The sequence below is a fragment of the Octodon degus genome, unplaced genomic scaffold (genome assembly GCF_000260255.1).
Source record: "Octodon degus isolate 3935 unplaced genomic scaffold, OctDeg1.0 scaffold00022, whole genome shotgun sequence".
Classification (NCBI taxonomy): Eukaryota; Metazoa; Chordata; class Mammalia; order Rodentia; family Octodontidae; genus Octodon; species Octodon degus.
The window spans coordinates 11,063,079-11,084,009 of record NW_004524598.1 but is presented as its reverse complement, the minus strand read 5'-3'; the positions used below and the strand labels follow the sequence as shown (position 1 = coordinate 11,084,009).

Here is a 20,931-nt window from a genome sequence, read left to right as displayed (position 1 = left end):
AGCAGAAACACTCAATGTACTCGAAGAGAAAGTACATAGAAATCTTGAAGACACAGGGGTAGGCAGAGTTCATGAACAAAACCCAGACTTCATAGAAAACACTTAAAAGAATTGACAACTAGGACTTAATTTTACTAAAAAACTTTTTCATATCAAAAGAAATGAGCAACTGTGAAAAGAGTAGAAAAAAGTTTAGCCAATTGTCCCTCAGACAAAAGACTTCCATATAGAACATATAAAGAATTGAAACAAACCAGACTCCCCCAAATTTAAAGACCCAATTAAAAAATGGACATCTGAGACAAATACGTACTTTTCAGATGAAGAAATATAAATGGTAAATATATTAAAAAATGCTCCACATCATTGGTCATTCAAGAGATTCAAATTAAAACAACACTGAGATTCTATCTTACCCCAGAAAAAATGACTATTATATATTAAAAAAAAAAAAATCAATCAATAACAAATGCTATAGGGACTGTGGGGAAAAAGGAGTCCTTCTCCACTGTTGGTAGGAGTGTAGACTGGTATCACCCCTGTGGAAATCCATACAGAGATTCCTCAAAAAGCTAAGATCAGAGGTCCCATTTGACCTAAATATTTCCCTTTTCAGTATCTTCCTAGAAGAACTAAAAACATCATACCACAGTGATGTATGAGTGCCCATGTTTATAGCAGCACAATTTATAACAGCTAAATCTTAGAAATTCCCAGCAACTGAAGAATGACTTTTAAAAAAATGTGGCTTTTTTATACAATGGAGCAGTACTAAGCCATAAATAAGCATAAACTTGAAATTTGTATAGGTAAATGGATGCAACTTAAGACCATACTCTACTCATAAGTGAAATGAACCAGACTCACAATGTAAACATCACATTGTCTCCCTAGTATGAGAAACAGAAAGGTCTGAAATGTACAATAGATACTGTAAAATGAAAAAAAAAATTGTTCAAAAAGAAAAAAAGGAACTAAGATGGGGGAAAGAGGAAAGGATGGATGGGAAAGGGGAAAAAACACAAATCAATTAAACTACTAGTTTTGTGCTAATATCGGTTGGAGAAATTTTAATGCCTATTATCTTGTACTCTTAAGTAATTACTTTAACAATAACACTATATAATCAATTAACTACTGTAATTCTATTGTTTTGTTATGAAAGTTCGTTTTGCCTTTTCTCTATAATTTAAAAATAAAATATGCCCAACTGAAAGATAACATACATAAAACTCCCATTTTTATGTAATAGTAGACTAATCAAAAGTTACATTAGAATAAAATGGAAATGATTTATTCAGAAGATTCAGATGTAAGTCATTTTCACACAAGAAATCACAAGGCAAAGAAATTAGAAATCATCTTCTATTTATTAAAGTCTTTTAAAATCATTTTGTAAAATGCTTCCTATTCTCTTATCTAATTGTAGTTTTGTTTTCTCTATGAAATATGTATATATCTGGCAAGTTAAATGTCTCCCCTCAATTCCTACTATAACTAATTAGCCAACTCAGAGAAAGGCCCTGTTTCATGACTTTTTCTACAGTTCTTCCTTTACTACTCCAAATGCTGGCTCCTCCAAATGATAAATGCATGTTTTCCCCTGTACCGGAGCTTGAACCCAGAGGCTTCATGCTGAGCTAAATCTCTTTGCTAAGTCACGAAGCTGTTCAGCTGGGCTCAGAAATATTTCTTTTTAAATGCATTTGAGTTTCAACATGAGGGAAAGAGGATTGTTCTTTACACTCAGTTCATCAGACAATGCCATTTGCCCTCATCAGATTGATGCTGAAACCATGTGAAAACAAATACAGTGCAATCACTTGTGAAAATAATTATGCTTGAAGAGAGTAGTAACAGTGAAGAAAAGAAATTAAGAAAAGAAGGTAGGGAATGGAATGGAAGCACGTATCAGTGACCTGAACAGTATCTGAAATGCTTGATTACTAAAAATAAAAATCACCAGCCACTTCCCTTAGGTATGGTTGGGGAATAAGGGAATCTTGAAATAAAAATGGAAAAGAACTGAGACTTGACAATTTAGGTGACCACATGACAGTGTTTATTATTTTCTATTAATTTTTCTGTAGGTTGGAAATAGTTCAAGGTATACAAAATATTTTTTAATCAACATATGAGGGCTGGGGAGATAGCTCAGTGGAATAAGCACTTCCCTGGCAAGCGCAAGTCCTGAGTTCAATCCCCGGTTACGGGGGAAAAAAAGATTAACACATGAATATTTACATAACTACCTATGCCAGCATCTCTTCTGATGTTTAATAAAAGAACCAGAGAACAGGAATAAGAGTTGCACCAGTGTCTGTCTAGCCTCTGTGTCACACAGAGAAGGATGCATCACTTCTTTCCTATCACTCAGGAAATTCAGGGAAATGCCTAAGTAGTCCATGTCACTTCTGATTAACACCACATTAAAACAATTAGTCTACAATGACCATTAAGAATCTTTCTGGAGCTGGATGTGATGGCACATGCCTGTAATCAGAGTAGTTAGAAGGCTGAGGAAGGAGGATCACAGTGAATTCCAAGCCAGACTGGGTTACATAATAGTGAACTCAAGGCCAGCATGAACCACACACAGCAAGGTCCTCTTGGGGGGCAAATCTGGGTCTTCATCATTCTCTAGCTCCTCAAGTGGATCAGACACATCAACCCAAACAAATGCACTGACACCTGCGCTGGAAACATAGAGCCACATTCATCTCCAAATCAGTGTCTGTGTGATACGATCCCCACCAAGTTTACAGTGCCCACTTCATGGAATTGTTGAGAAACCAAGCTTGGTCACAGATCTAGTTCTATTTGACCTAGCTATTCCCCTTCTTGGTAGCTTCCCAAAAGAAATAAGAGCATTATAACACAGCAATACATCAATGTTTATAGCAGCACAGTTTGTAATACCTAAATCTTTGAAACAGCCCAAATGCCCATTAGCCAATGAATGGATAAAGATGTAATTTTTTTATACATTGGAGTACTACTCTTCCATAAAGAAAGATAAACCTAAGACATTTATAGGTAAATGGATGCAATATGAAACTATACTTTTAAGTAAAATAAATCAGAGACACATGTTCAAATATCATGTGTGAAAAACTCAAAGTGTAAATAAGAACCGAAATGTGTAAGAGAAACTGTGAAACAGGAAGAAAATATTCTAATGGAAAGGGGAAGTAGGAAAAGGGAGAGGTAAAGGAAGGAAGGGAAGTGGAAAAAAGGAAAGAAACCTTTGCAAGTAAGGAGAGGAAGAGGTTACCAGGAGGGGAGGGGAATGGAAAAAAAGCAGCAAGATAAATCATGTACAGGAACAAATTCCCCATGATGAATGTGATCATTATATGTAGCTAAAATGTATCAATAAAATTAATTTTAAAAATTCTATCTATCCCAGTTCTGATGTTAAATAAAAATCATTACTGGGGATGGGGAGAAAGCTCAATGGTTTAAGGCGCCTGCCTGGCAAGTGCAAGGACCCAGGTTTAATCCTAGGTACCATATACAGTGCTGGCCTGGAACCCAGGGTGCACTGTGCAGACCCCAAAACTAAGTATAGTGGTGCACACCTGTGATCCCAGGATCACTATGAGTCTGAGCTGCACAGTGAGACCCTGTACTAAATAAATAAATAGACAGATGGATGATTTTTTAGAATTAAAAAAAAACCATTGCTGACCCCCAAGGAAGTATATGTACTTCTTTATAAACTGACATTATTAATTATACTCTCTCTTTTCTAAATTACTCACTAAACAGTATGATTCAATTTTCTAAAAATTAACATTTAAGATTTAAATATATTTTTTCCAAAGAAGTATTTGTGCCTATTAGCAGAAACCAAAGAAATTTCACTGGTTCCACAAAAAAAAAAAAAAAAAAAAAAAAAAAAAAATTGATACTGTGGGCCGGGGAGATTGCTCAGCAGAATAAGCACTTCCCTGGCAAGCACAAGGGCCTAATTCAACCCTTGGTTCCGCCAAAAAAAAAAAGAAATCATTTTAACAAAATGGGAATACAAAAAGCAAGACAGAAGCAACAAACACAAAGACTTTTTAAAATCAAAGAAAAAAAAGAAAATTAGTAGTAAGAGCTTTAATTACAATTTAATTGAAATGACAGACTTAAATAATCAAGAGATGGTTATGATTTCTTCATGTATTGCTAGGATACGATATGGCCTAGAGACTGGGCTTGGTGGCGCACTCCTGCAATTCTAGTGCTTCAGGAGGCTGAACACAGGTGGATCACTATGAGTCTGATGTATGTAGTGAGACCTTGTAGACCCTGCAGACCCTTACTAAAAAATACTACATCAATAACAAAAAATATATTCAATAGCCTACAGCAAGCCATTCAAACATTCAGAAAGCACCAAGAAGTCATAAGACTTTCTGAAAATGTTTTTTTAAAAATTATGAATACTAACAGACATCTATAATTTTATTGTAGACAGGAATAATACATTAAACATAATTCAATTTAAAACATATTATCCCACTAGAATCATATTTCTTTCCTTTTTTCTTTTGAATGCTTATGCCTACTTTAAGGGAGGGTCTGGTGCGGCATATGGTGCTGGGGATCAAACCGCGGTCCCCTGTGCCTGACGGAGTTTGCCCTAGCAGGCGCTACAGACAACTAAGCTATCACGCCAGCGCATGAAATCATAAATATTTCCATGGCAGATTTAAAAAAAAAAAAAAAAAAAACCACCTCATTTAGTCTATTACTAGTGGAATAAAGTAATTAACTAAATTAAGAATAATTAAAATAGAAATTCTTCAGTTTTATAAAAGGTCACCTGCCAGTAAAAAAGGTGATGAGAAGGAAATAGCTCAAGGAGGCAAAGGACATCAACCAGACTTCACTTGCTCTGTAGTTCTTCCTTTTGGGAGCTCCTAATCACACATGCACCAAGAATTTTTGCTATTTAAAAAGGTGATTCTTATATGTAAAATACATGTATAAATTTCAAAACTAAAAAGCAAACTAAATGTTTATCAAGGGTTGAATGTTAGAACACTACCAAAAAATGCTATCAAGGGAAAAAGAGTCAAAAATTCTTACATTTCTGTAAGCAATTTTAGAGCTACTTGAAAAAAATCTGAAAAACATTAAAAGAGAATAGATGAAAATTATACCAACTTGCTAAAATCAGTTATCTTAATAGTAATAAGAATACTGGGGACATTTTTCTCTGATTTGCTTTTTCAATAGAAAAACCAATGAGGAAAAGAAAAAAAAAAAAAAAAAGAAAACGCACTTGCAAAAAAAGAAGGGCAGATGGGTCGTAAGGAGAGGGAAATGGGAGGAAAAAGAAGCAAGATATAGCATGTACAGGTACAAAGCCCCTAGGATGAATGTTATCATTATACATATCATATACCAATAAAATAAAAAAAGGGGGGGAATGACCTAGCATCTCTACTCTGAAAACCAGCAAATTCTAAAATACTCCAGTATGGGTATGAAAATGGGTTCCTGGGGAGATGAAACAACTGGTCCTACGCAGATGATGGCAAGTGATGGGGCCACAGAGTTTATTAAATTAGTCCCTCCCCTTTCATTTTTTAAAAATTAAAAACAGTACTCTGGTTTCAGACTGGCCAAATAGCTCAGCAGATTAAAGCACCCACAAGCAGGCTCAGCGGCCAGGGGTTCGATCCCTGGGCCTGCCTTGCTGGCCCTGACCCCGGGACACTCTGAGACAGCGATTGAGACTGGGCATGGCGGCATGCGCCTGTAAACCCAGCTTTTGGGAGGCTGTAAACAGGCGGATCACTACGAGTCCGATCTATGCAGTGGGACCCTGTAGACACTTCCCTAAAATACAAAAATAAATAAATAAATAAATAAATAAATATTATGAACAAGTTTACAAGGCAACAGCTATTTTTCTACTACTTCCCAGAAACTGTTACATAGTATTGTTACATAGTATCCAGACTGGAGTGCTAAGGGCTGATAACAGCTCTTAATTCTAATACAGAACAATCAACATTATAAAGGAAAGTAATCATAGTTGCAAATATAATTGAGAAAACTTTTTATTTTTTAATTTTTTTTTTTTTTTTGCGGAACGGGGGATTGAACTCAGGCCCTTGCGCTTGCCAGGGAAGCACTTATTCTACTTAATTTTGTTGGCACTTAGGACAATAAGGAAACCTGATCTTATGGCAAAGCCACAGACTAAACTTTTCTTTTTTTCAGTGCTGGAACTGAACCCAATGCATTCACATTGAGCTACATCTTCAGCCTTTCATTCCTTATTCTGAGACAGGATCTTATTAGTCACTAAATTCACCAGGCGAGGTTCAAACTTGTGATCTTCCTACCTTAGTCTTCAGGGTGCTGGGATTACAGGCACCTACAATCATGCCCGGTTTAAGTAAATTTAATATAGAAAATTTTAAACTAGTAGCCCAGAAGAGTTCTGAAGGCATGCTTAACATTTATTTCCCATTAATCAAATGTTCAGCATGTTGAATTATTAAAGTAGAAGCAAGCAGATGTAATCCTATTCATAAAAGGGGCAGAGATCACTCAGTTATTAAATGCCCTTGAAGTAAGATTGAAATACAGGTACTCCCCTTGCAACAGGGATCTAAAGGCTGGACATCCACACTTCTGAGGTAAATGAAAGCAGGATAAAGCTTGGTATATCTGCCTTAATTCTCTATGTTTCCTTTATTACCTTAACACTCTGAGTCACATCCTCGCTCAGCTTTGCACACAGGTACAATAATCACTTAAGGAATATTTGTATTATGAGGTTTATTAGCCCCCACATTACTAAGCTTATCTCATCCCCCTTTATGACCAAGGAGTTACTAAACTAGTTTTCAGGATGTTTACAAACACCCAGTTAGCAAACTTTTATAACATCAAGTTCCAGAACCCCTGAAGTGATACCCAGAGGTTTTGAATCATTGTCCTAAACCTGTGGTCACTTTGGATTCCAGGAAAAGCACTTCTCACAGACCACCCCATAAGGTTATGCCCCCATACCACAGCAAGTATCCTATGACAAGAACCAAGGCTCTCCCTCAAGCAGAAGCTGCTACCTCAAGATTGGAACCAAACTGCCTCCTCAAGCCATGAGGGCTCTCCCACAACCTCAGAGAAGCAGTTTTTTAAAAAAAATTTTAATTTTTTTTTTAAGAGAAGCAGTCTTGAAACGCCAATCAACCCAACTAGGATTACAAACCCTGCCAGCTGTGCAGACCCCCAAACCATGCCTTTGCTCACCTTTCTATAAAACCCCAAAGCTTCTGTCAGCCCCCAAGACACTCTACCTCTTTATCTGTGCATCTGAGGGCGGCAAAACTGATAAAAACTCCTTTCCTCCTCTTCATCACTGCTCCTCTTTTGTTTGGCTTTGTTTCTTAAGACAGGGCATGACCCAGGCTGGCCTTGAGCTTACAGCGATCAAGCCCTGGGACTACAGGCATGCGCCACCAGGCCAGGCACCACCCCTCATCGTGATACATGTTATGGGACACATGGCTGATCCTGGTCTCTTAGAACCTCAGAGCTGGGGATTTTGCCCTGAAACTCTAATGACAGTATGTAACTAACAGACTTTAGGAAAAAGGTAACTGATTTTGAAGCTGTTATCACACTTTTACTTCTTTTGTCTATTGTTACAACTAAATCTGGACCTCATTCCAAAAGACTGCTATAATTATCATGACTAGCATAAGAAAAACATCAAAATAACATATGAATAATATTACCTGTCAAAAGTACCTAAAATACATATTTCAATTTTATTAAATCAATTGGAATAATAGGATAATAGGTTAAATATCACTAGCAATATCAATGGTTAATACAAAAGACCATTTTATAAACTGAAGAGTAACACTTTTTTTAATTATCAACAAATTTAGCAACATTTTAGGCTGTTATAAATACATCATACTTAACTCTTTTTTGGAAATTGGAATTGCAGATATTGACTTGATTAAGTTTTCTGGTGGAAGATCCAGCACTCTGGAAAGCTAAACATCAAAAAGAACAAAACAGGACAAGAGTGTTGATATGTTTGTTCCGGCTTCAATGTAATACTATTTAGCCTCTAAAAGAATAAACTGTTGATACATTTACAACATATATGAACCTCAAAGGCATCACACATATTGAATCGGACATTCTGAAAAACCCACGCTGTAAGGGTGAGGGCTACATCTGTGGTTGCTAAGGGTTGACTGTGAGGGGAGGCTTTGATCATAAAGCAGCAGGCGGTTCACCTTTTAGAGTGAATTTAATCTTTATAAATTTAAAAATAAAAATTATTAAATGGTATAGAAAGAGAATAGATGAATCCCTGAGAATCCAAAGATAATTTTTTTCATTTAAAAATATTTATTGAGTGGCTACTATTCGCTAGGCAGGTATTGTTCTATATGTTGGGGATACAGCAGTGAATGAAATAGAAAAAGAATCTCAGCATTATGGAAGGCTGAGGCAGAGTAACTGCAATTTCAGGTCCAGACTGGGCAATTCAGTGACTTACTGACATTACTTGTCACAAAAGAAGAAAAAAAAAAAATTGGGGCTGGGGAGATGGCTCAGTGGAATAAGTGCTTCCCTGGCAAGCACAAGGGCCTGAAAAAAAAAAAACCTCCAAAAAAAATTGCAAGAGGGAAGAGTTAGGGATGCAGCTCAGTGTGAAGGCTCTGGAGCTGTCCTAGCACCACGAAAAACAAACGAAACCAGACAAAAGTCCTGTGGCACTTCTAAAACAACAAGTACGTACTAGGGAAAGTCTTATCCCCTTGCCCTATCAAAGTGTTATTTAGCAGAATAGCAGGAGTTCAAAAAAGGGCTGGGTGTGTAGCCAGATGTCAGAGCATTTGCCTTGCACATATGGCTGAGGGAATGATCCGCAGCACTACACACACACACACACACACACACACACACACAGTAGTGCATCTGTATTCTAAAACAAAACTTTCATGATTATAATACATAGCCAAAATTGTGAACCAATGCCCTAGCCAGGCACTTGGAAGTTGGATAGATGTTCTCCCATGACCTGAATAATTCCTGCAGGACAAGATGCCTTTCTTATTCCACGAACAGTCGAATGACTTTCATACTATCACAGCATTTCACAAATAATGGAAATAAAACACAGAGAATTAATGTAACTTGCCTAAGTGGAAAAGCTGTAACGTGGGCACAGGCCACATCTCCAAACCCATCAAAATATACAGCAACCATTAAATTGAAAGACACATCATCATTAATCCTCCTCAAAATACTATCCTTGCTTGGAACACTCTATCTTATCATTCTTTGAAAGTTTTTTTTTTTTTTCCAGAACCGGGGATTGAACTCAGACCTTTGCGCTTGCCAGGGAAGCGCTTATTCTACTCAGCCATCTCCCTGGCCCCGAATTTTGTGAAAGTTTGAGAAGCCCTCTTCTGTGTCTTTACAAGATGTGATTAAAAAATACAGTGGAGCACTGCTGCCACGTGTGAGCCAACAGGAAGCAGGCTCATAAAAAGATCACAGTGCCTCCTCACCCACCTTAGTCACTGGATCTGGCACCTTGTGACTTCTGGATCTTCCTCAAAAATCAAGATGATCATGAAAGGCAAACTGTTTGAATTGATTCAGGACACTGAGGCTGCTGCAAGAGCACAACTAAAAGCATAAAAGGCTTCCAGAACTACTTCAGAAAGCCGCAAGCTGGTGGCATGTGTTCAAAGAGTGGCGAGTACGCCTTCAGTGAAAAATGTATCCTCCCAAAAAGTGAACGACCAATGCAGCCATAGTGAAACTGAAGCGATCTTCATCTTTCTCCCCCATTTCATCTGTCCTGATGCAGCCTCTGCAGTGCACAAGCCACAGCTGCAGATGGGGGAGTCCGACAAACCTGTACTCAAACTGTATTTCTGCCACCTAGGAGGCACGTGACCCTTGAGGACATATTGTATTGTTATGTCACACAACGTCTTTCTCTATAGAGAAAGGAAGTGATGGGAAAAGTAAAGAAATCTTTTTTTTTTTTTTTAAATTTTATTTATTTATTTATGTGTATGTGTTTGTGTGTGGCCAGCTCAGCCCACCAGGGGGCGGGACTGGCTGGCATGTGGTGCTGGGGGATTGAACCGCGGTCCCTGTGCTTTGCTAAGCTTGTTCTAAGTAGGTGCTTTAGACCACTGAGCCATCTCACCAGCCCAGTAAAGAAATCTTGAGGTATCTATAAAATGACCAGGAAACCAATAAACCACTGTCACTTGAGGAATAATGCTACTTGCTCTTGATTACCAACCAAAGCAGTTTTTTTTTGGTGGAACTGGGGATTGAACTCAGGCCCTTGCGCTTGCCAGAGAAGCACTTATTCCACTGAGCCATCTCCCCAGCCCCAAAGCAGTTTGTTGAACTTCACATACATATTAAAAAATGCTCCCTAGTCAGACCTAGAGCTACGGTTTATCTCAAAAATGATTTAAACATTTTTACTTTGGTTTAATGTATTCTGATTTTTAAATTGAAATATTAAGGTAAAATCTTTTTATTTTAAATGTCCAGTCTCTAATTACTCTGTCCCCTACAGAGAGGTTATTTCTTTAGGATATATTCTCGTAAGTGGATAAATTTTCCAAAGCATCTACAGAACAAAGGTTGTAACGGTTCATGTTTATCCTACAAAGTGTTCCCACCAATAAAAATACATCAGTTTGGGGCCAGGGAGATGGCTCAGTAGAATAAACGCTTGCTTGGCAAGCTCAAGGGTCTGAGTTCAATCCCTGGTTCCACCAAACAAATTAAAAAAATTTTTTTAAAAATCAGTAATAAAGCTTCTACTATAATCTTTCAGGAAAAAAAAAAAAAAAAGGATGCAAATTCCATTTCCACTTTCATCAGCTATGAGGCCTTGGGAAAGAAAGTTTACTCTAGTGAACTTTAGTTTTCATACCAAATACAAAGTAATAAATCTATTAAATAATAAACTAAGATTATTGTGAGGATTAAAGAATAAATCATAAAAACATATAATAAGTATCCTTTTCCATTTTTTTTTTTTTTTTTTTTCTCAGAACCGGGATTGAACTCAAGCCCTTATGCTTGCCAGGGAACTGCTTATTCCACTGAGCCACCTCCCTGACCCTCCTTTTCCATTTTAAAGGCTTTCTTTTATTCTGGATATAACTTTTCTGAAACTTACTCATAACAACTAAGATTTTCTATTATCTTAAATATGCTTAACTCTTCTGAAAGAAAGCACTGACTGATACAGATCAATTTCAAACATTTCAGCTAACAAGTAGACAATTTAGGCAGCAACAAAATGTGTGCCTTCAAATAAATACCACCAAAAATTCATTCTGAATTAAAATGTACTTTAAAGAATTTATTATATTTCATATTTTCCAAAAAAGTTCTGAGGGAGCTTAAACACATAATACCAAAAAAGAAGTACATATAAAATTATACTATATAATCTGAAGCTCATGACACTTACTGTGTTTCTTGGTAACCAAAGTACAGAGAGAATCTAATACTGTGCCTACTTTCCTAGCAAGGGAGCCAGTAAGTCAGCAGGAGCAAATTTTTCCTAAAAGCAATAGTCAGAAGAGGCTACCCTCTACATGAAGAAGTGAATACCAGAACAATAGTTTCAATAGAAATTTTACAAAAATCACAGAAACATTCTTACTGACAGAAATTTAAAAATGAAAGAGAAAGCGGTTAGGCAGGTAGTACAGATATGGCTAATAGACCATAAATACTGTAAAATCTGAGGAAGTTACCCAATGTAACTTAGAAAAGATACCTAGTGGCTTCATCTCTCATGACAGGAGTTAATACTAAACTTAAAACACTGAATTTTAAAAAATGTTCCAAATTGCAATGTCTTTCATAATCCCTCTTTTAATCTATATGGACCTCATTAAAAAAAAAAAAATCACTAACTCGAATTTGTACAAGGGTTTCTTTTTCTTTTGTTAAAATCAAACAAAAATAAGTTTAATACTTGAATGTCTTCCATGATAAAACTTAAGAAAAAAAATGCTTTACAAAAACTAATCCCAACACAGCCCAGTTTTTATTGTTTATGTAGTGTTACCACTTTATTTTGCCTATCTATCTGCATAGAAATACATCTACAGAAAAAAGTTGGTGTTGATGAGTGTTTATAGAGATGTTTTAAAAATTCCTTGCACTTTTTTGTATTGTTTAATTCTTTACAATTAAGTCACTATTTGCAAAAATGATACTTTTTCTTTGCCAAATCACAACATTAAAAGTACTTTTAATAAATGTCTATTGAAGCTGAATGTAGGGGTAAATGCCTGTAAAAGCATTCTGAGAGGTTGAGGTAGGAGGTTTACAAATTTAAACTCAACCTGCACAATTTAGTGACTTAGCAAAACCCTGCTCAAAATTAAAAATTGGGGAGGAAAAAGATCAAGGCTTGGGATATAGCTCAGTGTGAAAGCCAGAGGTTTAATCTCTAGTATGGGGAGAGGGAAAGACAAAAAGGAAAACAGGAAGAGAGGGAGTAAGAGAGGCAGAGACAGACTGCTTGATTCCTGTTTAAAATTAAGCAGCACTGATGGAAAATATCTGTTCCACATTATGCCTAAGATGTTTAATAATTAGACAGTAAACTGAACTGCATATGTTACAGGGTAATAAGCTTCTCTTCTGAGGGTTAACCACCTAAGTTTGCAGATCAAAAATTGGAGAAAAGGAAGGGCTGCAAGGTCAGCCAACATTTTGGCCCTAGCTTTTCAAAGTCAGTGAAGACTGAGGACATAGGAAAACCTGTACTGTAACATCAGGTAACTCAGTTGTGCCCCAAATTTTCTGATCAAGGAGATTATGGAGCCACAGAGGAATGTGATCAATGATGTAGAGTGTGCCGAAGGAGTCACACAGAGAGAAAACTTTCTCTAATGCTTTCACAGAGAGCAAATTGGTCAAGCAATGGCCGTAACTCATCCTCATGACTGACACTGACAAAGGATCTATAAAGTGTGGTACTGGGCTACAGGATATATGCTGAGGGGACTTGACTGACCTTATCACATACAAAAGTTACATTTCTTGTTACATAGATCTTGCTTTGTCTTGGTCTTAACCATCCCGCAGAAAAGTATAAAAACCAGGTATATAAAGTAAAACCATATTAATATGGTGAGCTGTAAAAGGCTCTAGTCAACAACTTCTGCGGATAACCCACTACTATTGTTGACTGCTGGACTGTGTTGGATTGTTGCCTGAATTCAGTAATCTGTAGTATTTAGATGCCAATAGAATTTCCATCTCTGACAGGACTAAACAAAAAAAGGGAATACAAAGGAAGGACCATTTTGTATCTGTATATACAGAATAGTTAGGATAGATATACAGCTACTTTCGCTTAATTCACTGAGAAGAAAGATTTGTAGTAATAGTGCTTGGACAGGATATCCTACCTGTTTCTTGTACTATGGATAACCACTAAGAAGATAACAATGTACAATGTATTAATTATTGAAAAATGTCCTATTAATCAGCTTTGAAACTCTCATTGATATTTCTCAATAAAATAAAAAAGTCAAAAAAATTTAAAAAATAAAATAAAATTAGGCAGCACATCCTCAGCAAGAAATTCCTACTTAAAATTAGATAGTACACCTCAGATATGTACATTTCAGCTTAACATACTTTCTGTGGTGCTAACACATTCATCAAGAGTAGTGATGGTGAATGTTTTAGAGCTTTCAACAACAAACAGCTGGCTATAGCATAGGGCTTGGCATAAATTCGCCACCACTGATCTAGGGTAATGCGTGACAGCTGGATCCCATGCCAGACGGCGTCTAGGGTGCTAGTGGTAAGGAAGACTCAAAACACCCTTCCCAAGTTCTAACAAAATAATAATAGCGAGTATTTACCGCAACCATTTGTTTCTCTGGCACACAGGCAAACATATTTGCCACCATCAGAATCCACATAATGAACACAAAGTCAAAAAATATCAGTCTGACTTTAGACAGCTGCTAATTTCTGACAGGAGCTAAATAAATTTACCAAATTCACGATCCAAATCAATGAGACCTGTATAAAAAACCTAATTTTTGCTAAGGACAAAAAGGTCATATGCAACCAACCAGATGTGTAGGTGGCAGAGCTGGTTTCATCTGATAAAAATAATTTCCATAATTTTATGAATATACGTCTCTGAAGCCTTAAAATTCTTACTCTTCAAAATCGTAAGTTACTTAAATTGGTAATGATCTGATTGCTTCTCACTTCTGACTCTAATACAACCAGGTCAGATTCCCTGCTACCTAGTGGGCATTTGCGCTCCACATTTGCTCCTCCAGACAGTTCTAGATTGGATCCACCAAGCAAGGTAACAGAAACTTCTCAGTTCAGTGTTATGGTTTGTATGTAAATGTCCCTCCAAAGCCTTAGGCCATGGGGAGGTTCAAAAGTGGCTTTTTTTTTAAAGGGTGTGAATGTGGATTAAGGGATACTAGGGTAAAGGGAGGTAACAGAAGCCCCTCCCTGGGTGTGGGCACCTCTTATCAATAGGCTTACAGATGGGATAGATTATAAAGGGAGAGGGAAGGCAGGCTTGCTACCCACTGTCTGCCACCCTGTTACAGAACTGTACCAAACCAAATGGAAAAGACTCTGCACCAAGGAGCTGGAAGGCAACCAACCACCTTTATTATGTTGGTGGGTCGATGGGGGATGGTTCCCAAAGCATCAGCCCTGAGCTGACTTTGGAACTGGCTTATATAGGTTTTGTAAATAAGAAGTACAGAAGTTTGAAAGCATGGTGAATTCCTACTGGGTAGTGTCGGTCATCCAGTTGTAGGCAGTTGAGTTAGATAAAAATACTACAGGCAGCCAGACAGGGCTGGGCCCTCAAAGAAGCCAGTGTGGAAGACGAAATACCTTGTAACTGTAGGCCAGACCTCAAGACAAATGATTAAACAAATGCAGCCACATATCTCCCTAGAGATGGACATGAGGAATGGATATTCTACAAGGTTATCAATCACCTTGAAAAAGCCAGTAAGAGTCACTAACCCAACCCCCTAAGGAAAAGCCACTGTCCTGTGTTATGCCTGTTTGCTATGTGACTCACTTCCTCATTTGATCCTGATTTTATCAATTTTATCGATTTTGCTTGTAATCTTATTGCTTGACATAGTTTCACCTCACCTCATGCCCATCTTATGAGTTTCCATGTTTCCCACCTGGGACCCACCTCACCTCATGCTTTTATTCTATAAAAACCCCTAGAAAAGGCAGGTTCCTGGGCAACCACACTGGTCCCCCATCTGTCCCCCTCTCAGACAGAAGCTTTCTTTCCTCCAATAAATACATTCTGCTCTTAACTTCCATTGTTGTTAAAATTCATTCACTTTAGAGAACACAAACTCATTTCAGGTATCTTTCAGGATGGGAGTTTCTTTCCCCTATATCAATCTCTCACTGCTGGGCAGAAAGTCCTTGAAATAAATACTAGTGTTGACCATCTCTCATTGCTAGAAAGTGCAGGGTATGTAGCTTAAATGCAGTCACGACTGAGCTGGTTCAGGCAACCTCTTGTTGTCAGTCAAAGCTGTGTGAGTCTAATGGACGACCTACATGGGGGGCTGTCAGCCTACCAGTTGATGTTGAAAGTTTGAAAATTTCCATCACAACATCATGAATTGTTTCTCCTCTGCAATGCTACCCTGGCTTGAAACCTGCCAACTAGTGGCAGAAACTTCTACAAACTGTGAGCTGAAATAAACCTTTCCTCCTCTAACTTGTGGGTGTCTCAGCAACAAGTAACCAAGAAAACTTCCCAAATGATTTGGAGGACAAGTTATTACCACCTACTTTACAATGAAAGAAACAGTGTGACTCATACAATATGTGGTTCTATGAAGAGCTGAATGTGAGTGGACTGACAGAATAAGTGCATTCTGTTAGTGAGCTTCACATCACTAAAAAACTGATACAAGTTGGAAAATAAGGCTTGTGTTGGCTTGTGTAGGTTCACGTCCAAGATTGGACAAGCCTATTGGCTTGAGCCTCTGGTGAGGGCAGCATAAAATGTGGACAGTGCAGGATGGAGCAAGGGTGGGAAAGAGAGGGCCAACTGGTGTCCCACCATTGCCTTTGGGGAAAAGCCCCAAATCTAAGCACTTTCTACTAGGCTTCTCCTCCTGGAAGTCCACAGCACCTCCTAACACTGTTACCCTGAGGATTCAACCTTTACTTATGGACCATCCAAACCACAGCAATAAGTAAGAAGCAAGGTACACACCTAGACAATTCAGTCAATCCTGTGTTCACTTGAATGTGGGTACCACTCCAACAAAAATATTTTATCTTAGAGGTTAGCAAATTTAATTATGTTGCTTTCTTGTGGTACTAGGTATTGAAAACACAACCTTTAAAGGGCTAGCTTGATAGCTCAGTGGACTAAAGCGCCTGCTTAGGCAGTGGCTGGGGTTCAATCCCTGGCCTACCATGACGGCCCCACGCACTGAGATAGCAATTACGACTGGGAGTATAGAAACAGATTTGAGACAAAAGCCTAATGTCCCAAGAGAGCAGGGAACAATAGACAGAGCCCGAGGAGAGCTACTGTCTGTCACTTGTAAATTCCCAGCAAACTGGGATTTAAGGCTACAGATAACAGCTTCTCCTGCAGGTGCCCTGTTCTTTATTTTTTTTTTAATTCTATTTATTTATTTATATTTGTGTGTGTGTGTGTGGCCAGCTCAGCCCACCAGGGGGCGGGGCTGGCTGGCATGTGGTGCTGGGGGATTGAACCGCAGTCCCTGTGCGTTAGCTAAGCTTGTTCTAAGTAGGTGCTTTAGACCACTGAGCCATCTCACCAGCCCAGGCGCCCTGTTCTTTAATCCCTTGCTTGGAATGTTATCAGCTAGCATTTGTGTGGACCTAGAGTTACACAAATGGTGGAAGTCAATAGTAGTTTGTATTCACTTAAGTAATTATGCATATTCCTTAGCCTGCTTTTAGCCCTAAATAAATGTGAGATGCTTCTGAGGCTCTGGGCTCACTTGGAGAGAGACTAATCTCAGTGAGACCTCTGAAGCTACATTCATCAGGTCTTCTCATCGTTTCTTTCGGCAACGACCCATAACGTACAACAAGGGGTGGTACGTGCCTGTAATCCCAGCTCTTGGAAGGCTGAAAACAGGAGAATCACTAAGAATCTGATCTACATCATGAGACCCTGTGGACCCTATTCTAAATACATTTAAAAAAAAAAAAAAAGACAAAAACCATAGCCTTTACACTAAACTACATCTCTGTCCCTTTTATTTCTAATTTGGAGAAAGGGTCTTACAAAGTTTTCCAAGCTGAGCTCAAACTTGTGATTCTCTCGCCTCAGTCTCCCAGGGTCCTGGGATTACAGGTGCACACCACTACACATGGCCAATTGATTCCTGAGGCTACAACTGAAACTCACCAGCAGAGTTGAGGCCTTTCTTTCTAGTCATTCTTAGCACTGTATCACCTGTATTAACTTCTGTAGGCATAAGTAAGTTATCTCAAAGCCACTTAAAATGTACAAGTTACATAACAACTAAATGCAATGTGCAATCTTATATTGGAAAAAAATCCACAAATTAAGAATTATTAACACTATAGAATTAAGTATTATATCAGTGTTATGTGAGCTTTATAACTGTACTGTACATATGTAAAATAAGCCTTGGTCTTAGGTGTGGAGGACCACCTGGACAATTCTCCTTTATCTCTATTTCAGCTAACTCTGGCCCTATTTCCACATACTGACACATACTGAACTGGCTAGGGCTTTCCTTTATCCCTTTAACTTGCTTTAACATCGCGAATTGGTCTAGCTAAGGTGCTGACGTGTGGTCTTTGAAGCAAGGCCACAGGGCAGTTTCCCTGCCCCACTGGCTCCCCAAAAACCACGTGTGAGCCAAGCCAGGATGGAGAATTGTGTTCCATGCTGTCTGCGCCATGAGACAACAGAGGCTCTGACTTCCCAAGGCACAAAAGATTATACATCAGAGCTGAAGCACGGACCCTAAAACATCACATACTACCCCAGCTGTGTTATGCAGATAGATCACTCTTGTGCATATCCTTCTCTCTGCATACTGCAGAGGTGATTTGGGCCACCTACCAAGCCCAATTCACAGAACTCATGTACTTCCCACCATTTTCTGTCACTCATTCTCAAGCCACTCCCCTCTTCACAAATTAATAAAACCGGGGTTCGGCCCTGGGTCAAGGCCTTTGTTCAGGTTAGCCATTATCATAACTGCACTTAGGACCCCCTGACACCTCACCATTTTGGATATATTATTGTCTTCATTTACACTGTGGGTTGCACTGTGCTAGACTGGGATTAATGTGATAGAATTCCAATGAGTTTTCCAGGGGATTACAAATAAAATTCCCTGACTTAAGAAAAAAAGATAATGTATTAAGAGGAAAAGGAGCACGACATGTGAATCTTCCACTCAAACAAGAGGAAAAAACTACCAAGACATAGAATGATGAAGCAAATGTGGCAACATGTCAGCACTTCATGTATTTAGATAAAAAGGGATATGGAGTTCTCAGTACTATTACACAATTTTTCTCTAATTCCTTCAAAATTAAAATTTAAAAATAATTTCGATGTACTGGCTGAATTTATTTTTATTTTGAGTCAGGGTCTCACTCTAATTCAGGCTGGCCTCAAACTTTCAGGGATCTTTTTGTCTCAACCTCATAAGTGCTAGGATTATAGGCATTGTCCTGCCATGTGGGACAATATTTAGAAAACTATGTCTTGGTTTCTTTTCTCTTGTTGCTGGGACAAAACACCTGATGCCCAAAATTAAGGAAGGGAAGGGTTATTTAGCTCCCAGTTTGTGGAGGTTTCAGTCCATACTTGGCTGGCTCCAAGGCAGAGTGGCACATGGCAGAGGGCAGCAGTTCACCACAGTAGAAAACAGTAAAATAGCAAGAGCAAATAGGGAGAAGAAACAGCAGAGCAGTGGAGGTAAGCCTCTCTCCCTTCCTTATATGGCGTTCAGGCTATCCATGGGCATAGCACTCACCTATAATCCCAGCAACACTCACACTGGTAATCTCAGCATTGGATCATGAATTAATCACCAACTCTAGAAGTCTGCCCCATCACTGCATGAGGCTTTGGGGGGAACAACCAGACACAAACCATTAACACTATAGAATTCAAAGTTTGCTAAACACATGTGCTATTGCATTTTTACCCTTCATTTCTAAGAAAGCAATCCTCACTTGTAAAAATATCAAGTATTGTATGTATGTCTATTTATCTTCAAGTTTTACAAAATCACATAATGCTTCCATATTTAAAAAATTATTTATATTGCTATATAAATCCACGATTTTTACCAGTCAGATTGCATATCTTGCCTTCACAAACTAAACAGCATATGGGCTAGGAATATAGCAGCCATTTAAGCACCTGCCTGGCAAGCACAAGACCCTGAGTTTGAACCCCAGTACCACACATAAATACACAAACTAAATGGATAAGAAAGAGCTGATTTTTAAAAATAAAAACTCTTCAAATTATTGATTATATGACTTGGTTAAGTCAAACTCTCTGGATCTCAATTTGCTTAATTACATAACGTAACTATGTGAACTAAAGGTTTGCCATGGAGCCAAGTGTGAATGTAAAGTAGCACAAATATATGCTCAATAAATATATACTCCTCTTACATTCTGTACAAGTATGTTAATGATTATGGCATTATCTTGCCCTGAAGACTCAAAATGGAAACCATCTATGGACACTAAGGCCCAAAACTATCTACCTCAGACACAGTTTACTGTCTATAGTGACCCGAAGATGTTAGTTCTTTGTCCTTATTAGCATAACTTCACAATCCTTGGAAAATCCTGCCCAAATAATTTGATCATTATAGGAACTTCATTAAAAACCTTTAATAGAAAGCATCAGAATTTATGCCTCAGAACTCCTTGGACTCCTCTCCTTTTTCTTTTCTACCCACCAATAATAAACTGTTACATCAAAAAAGGTGTTCAATCCTAGTCAAGCATCCACCCTAACCCCCTTTCCCTCTATGGTAGAAAAAGATCAGCCTTACAGCCTATTTCAAATTCTCAATCTGACCTAACTCATCTAACCTGAAACACTACCAAACACTATCTAACATAGTGGTGTTTTCCCTGACCCTGGTAAGCAATAAAATCAGCTCTATCTTATTCAAACGAGATGTTGGTGGTATTTGGGGAGTTAGCACTTCCTACTGCAGCACATCCGTAGGCATAAAGACAAGGCAGGGGAATTCTCCAACATATGCTAGAAATAAAAATGAACGAATGTAAATTATATGCCAGGTACAATATGTCCACTAATAGTGTCATAAGAAGGAAATTGGTTTGCCAAGACCATAATATATTGTCCTGGTAAAATCCCACAGGTGGGCAGTGAACTTTAAAAATTCTCTTTATCAATTCCAGATTCATTCTACAATTTCACGGGCTGCCGAGGAAATTGCAAGATTTAATCAGCTTCCAAGCTGGAGCCTTTGCGATGGCAATTTAGATTCATTACCAACTTCACGTGTTAGGAACGTAGGGTTCCAATCATATGCCAAAGACATTCAGCCCAAAATACAGTAAAGAATCCAAAACTGTGGGCAGAGGACTGAAGAAAGAAGCAACGCGTGCCTTTCAAGATTTACATTTTACCCTGAGAAAGCGATCTCCACCGCACTATCAGACCCTAGTAAGTGCCAGTCCTCCACAGGCTCCCCACTCCAAAGAGCGAGGACATCGCAAAACACCAACTGGACTCCACAGAACGCGCTCCCAGGATAAGTGAGGACCGGCACGCAGAGGCCAAAGGGGTCTGGAGTCTTTGACTTTGGGATGTCTTCCTGCCGCCCA

The 20,931-nt window shown here is 38.4% G+C and overlaps 1 protein-coding gene across 4 annotated transcripts in view; it reads right to left on the bottom strand.

Annotated features, from left to right (window-relative positions):
• The window catches only part of Rars2 (arginyl-tRNA synthetase 2, mitochondrial), a 71,764-nt gene that overhangs the window by 50,734 nt on the left and 99 nt on the right, over window positions 1–20,931 (bottom strand). For 2 of the 4 annotated variants that reach the window (XM_004628297.2, XM_023711989.1), the window contains exon 2: window positions 7,945–8,018. The exons of 1 other annotated variant lie outside the window; for it this stretch is intronic. In XM_004628297.2, coding sequence (XP_004628354.1) covers window positions 7,945–8,018 — 74 coding nt within the window. Of the gene's footprint in view, window positions 1–7,939; window positions 8,019–20,931 lie in introns of those variants that run through there. One more of the 4 variants, XM_023711990.1, reaches the window with a different exon arrangement.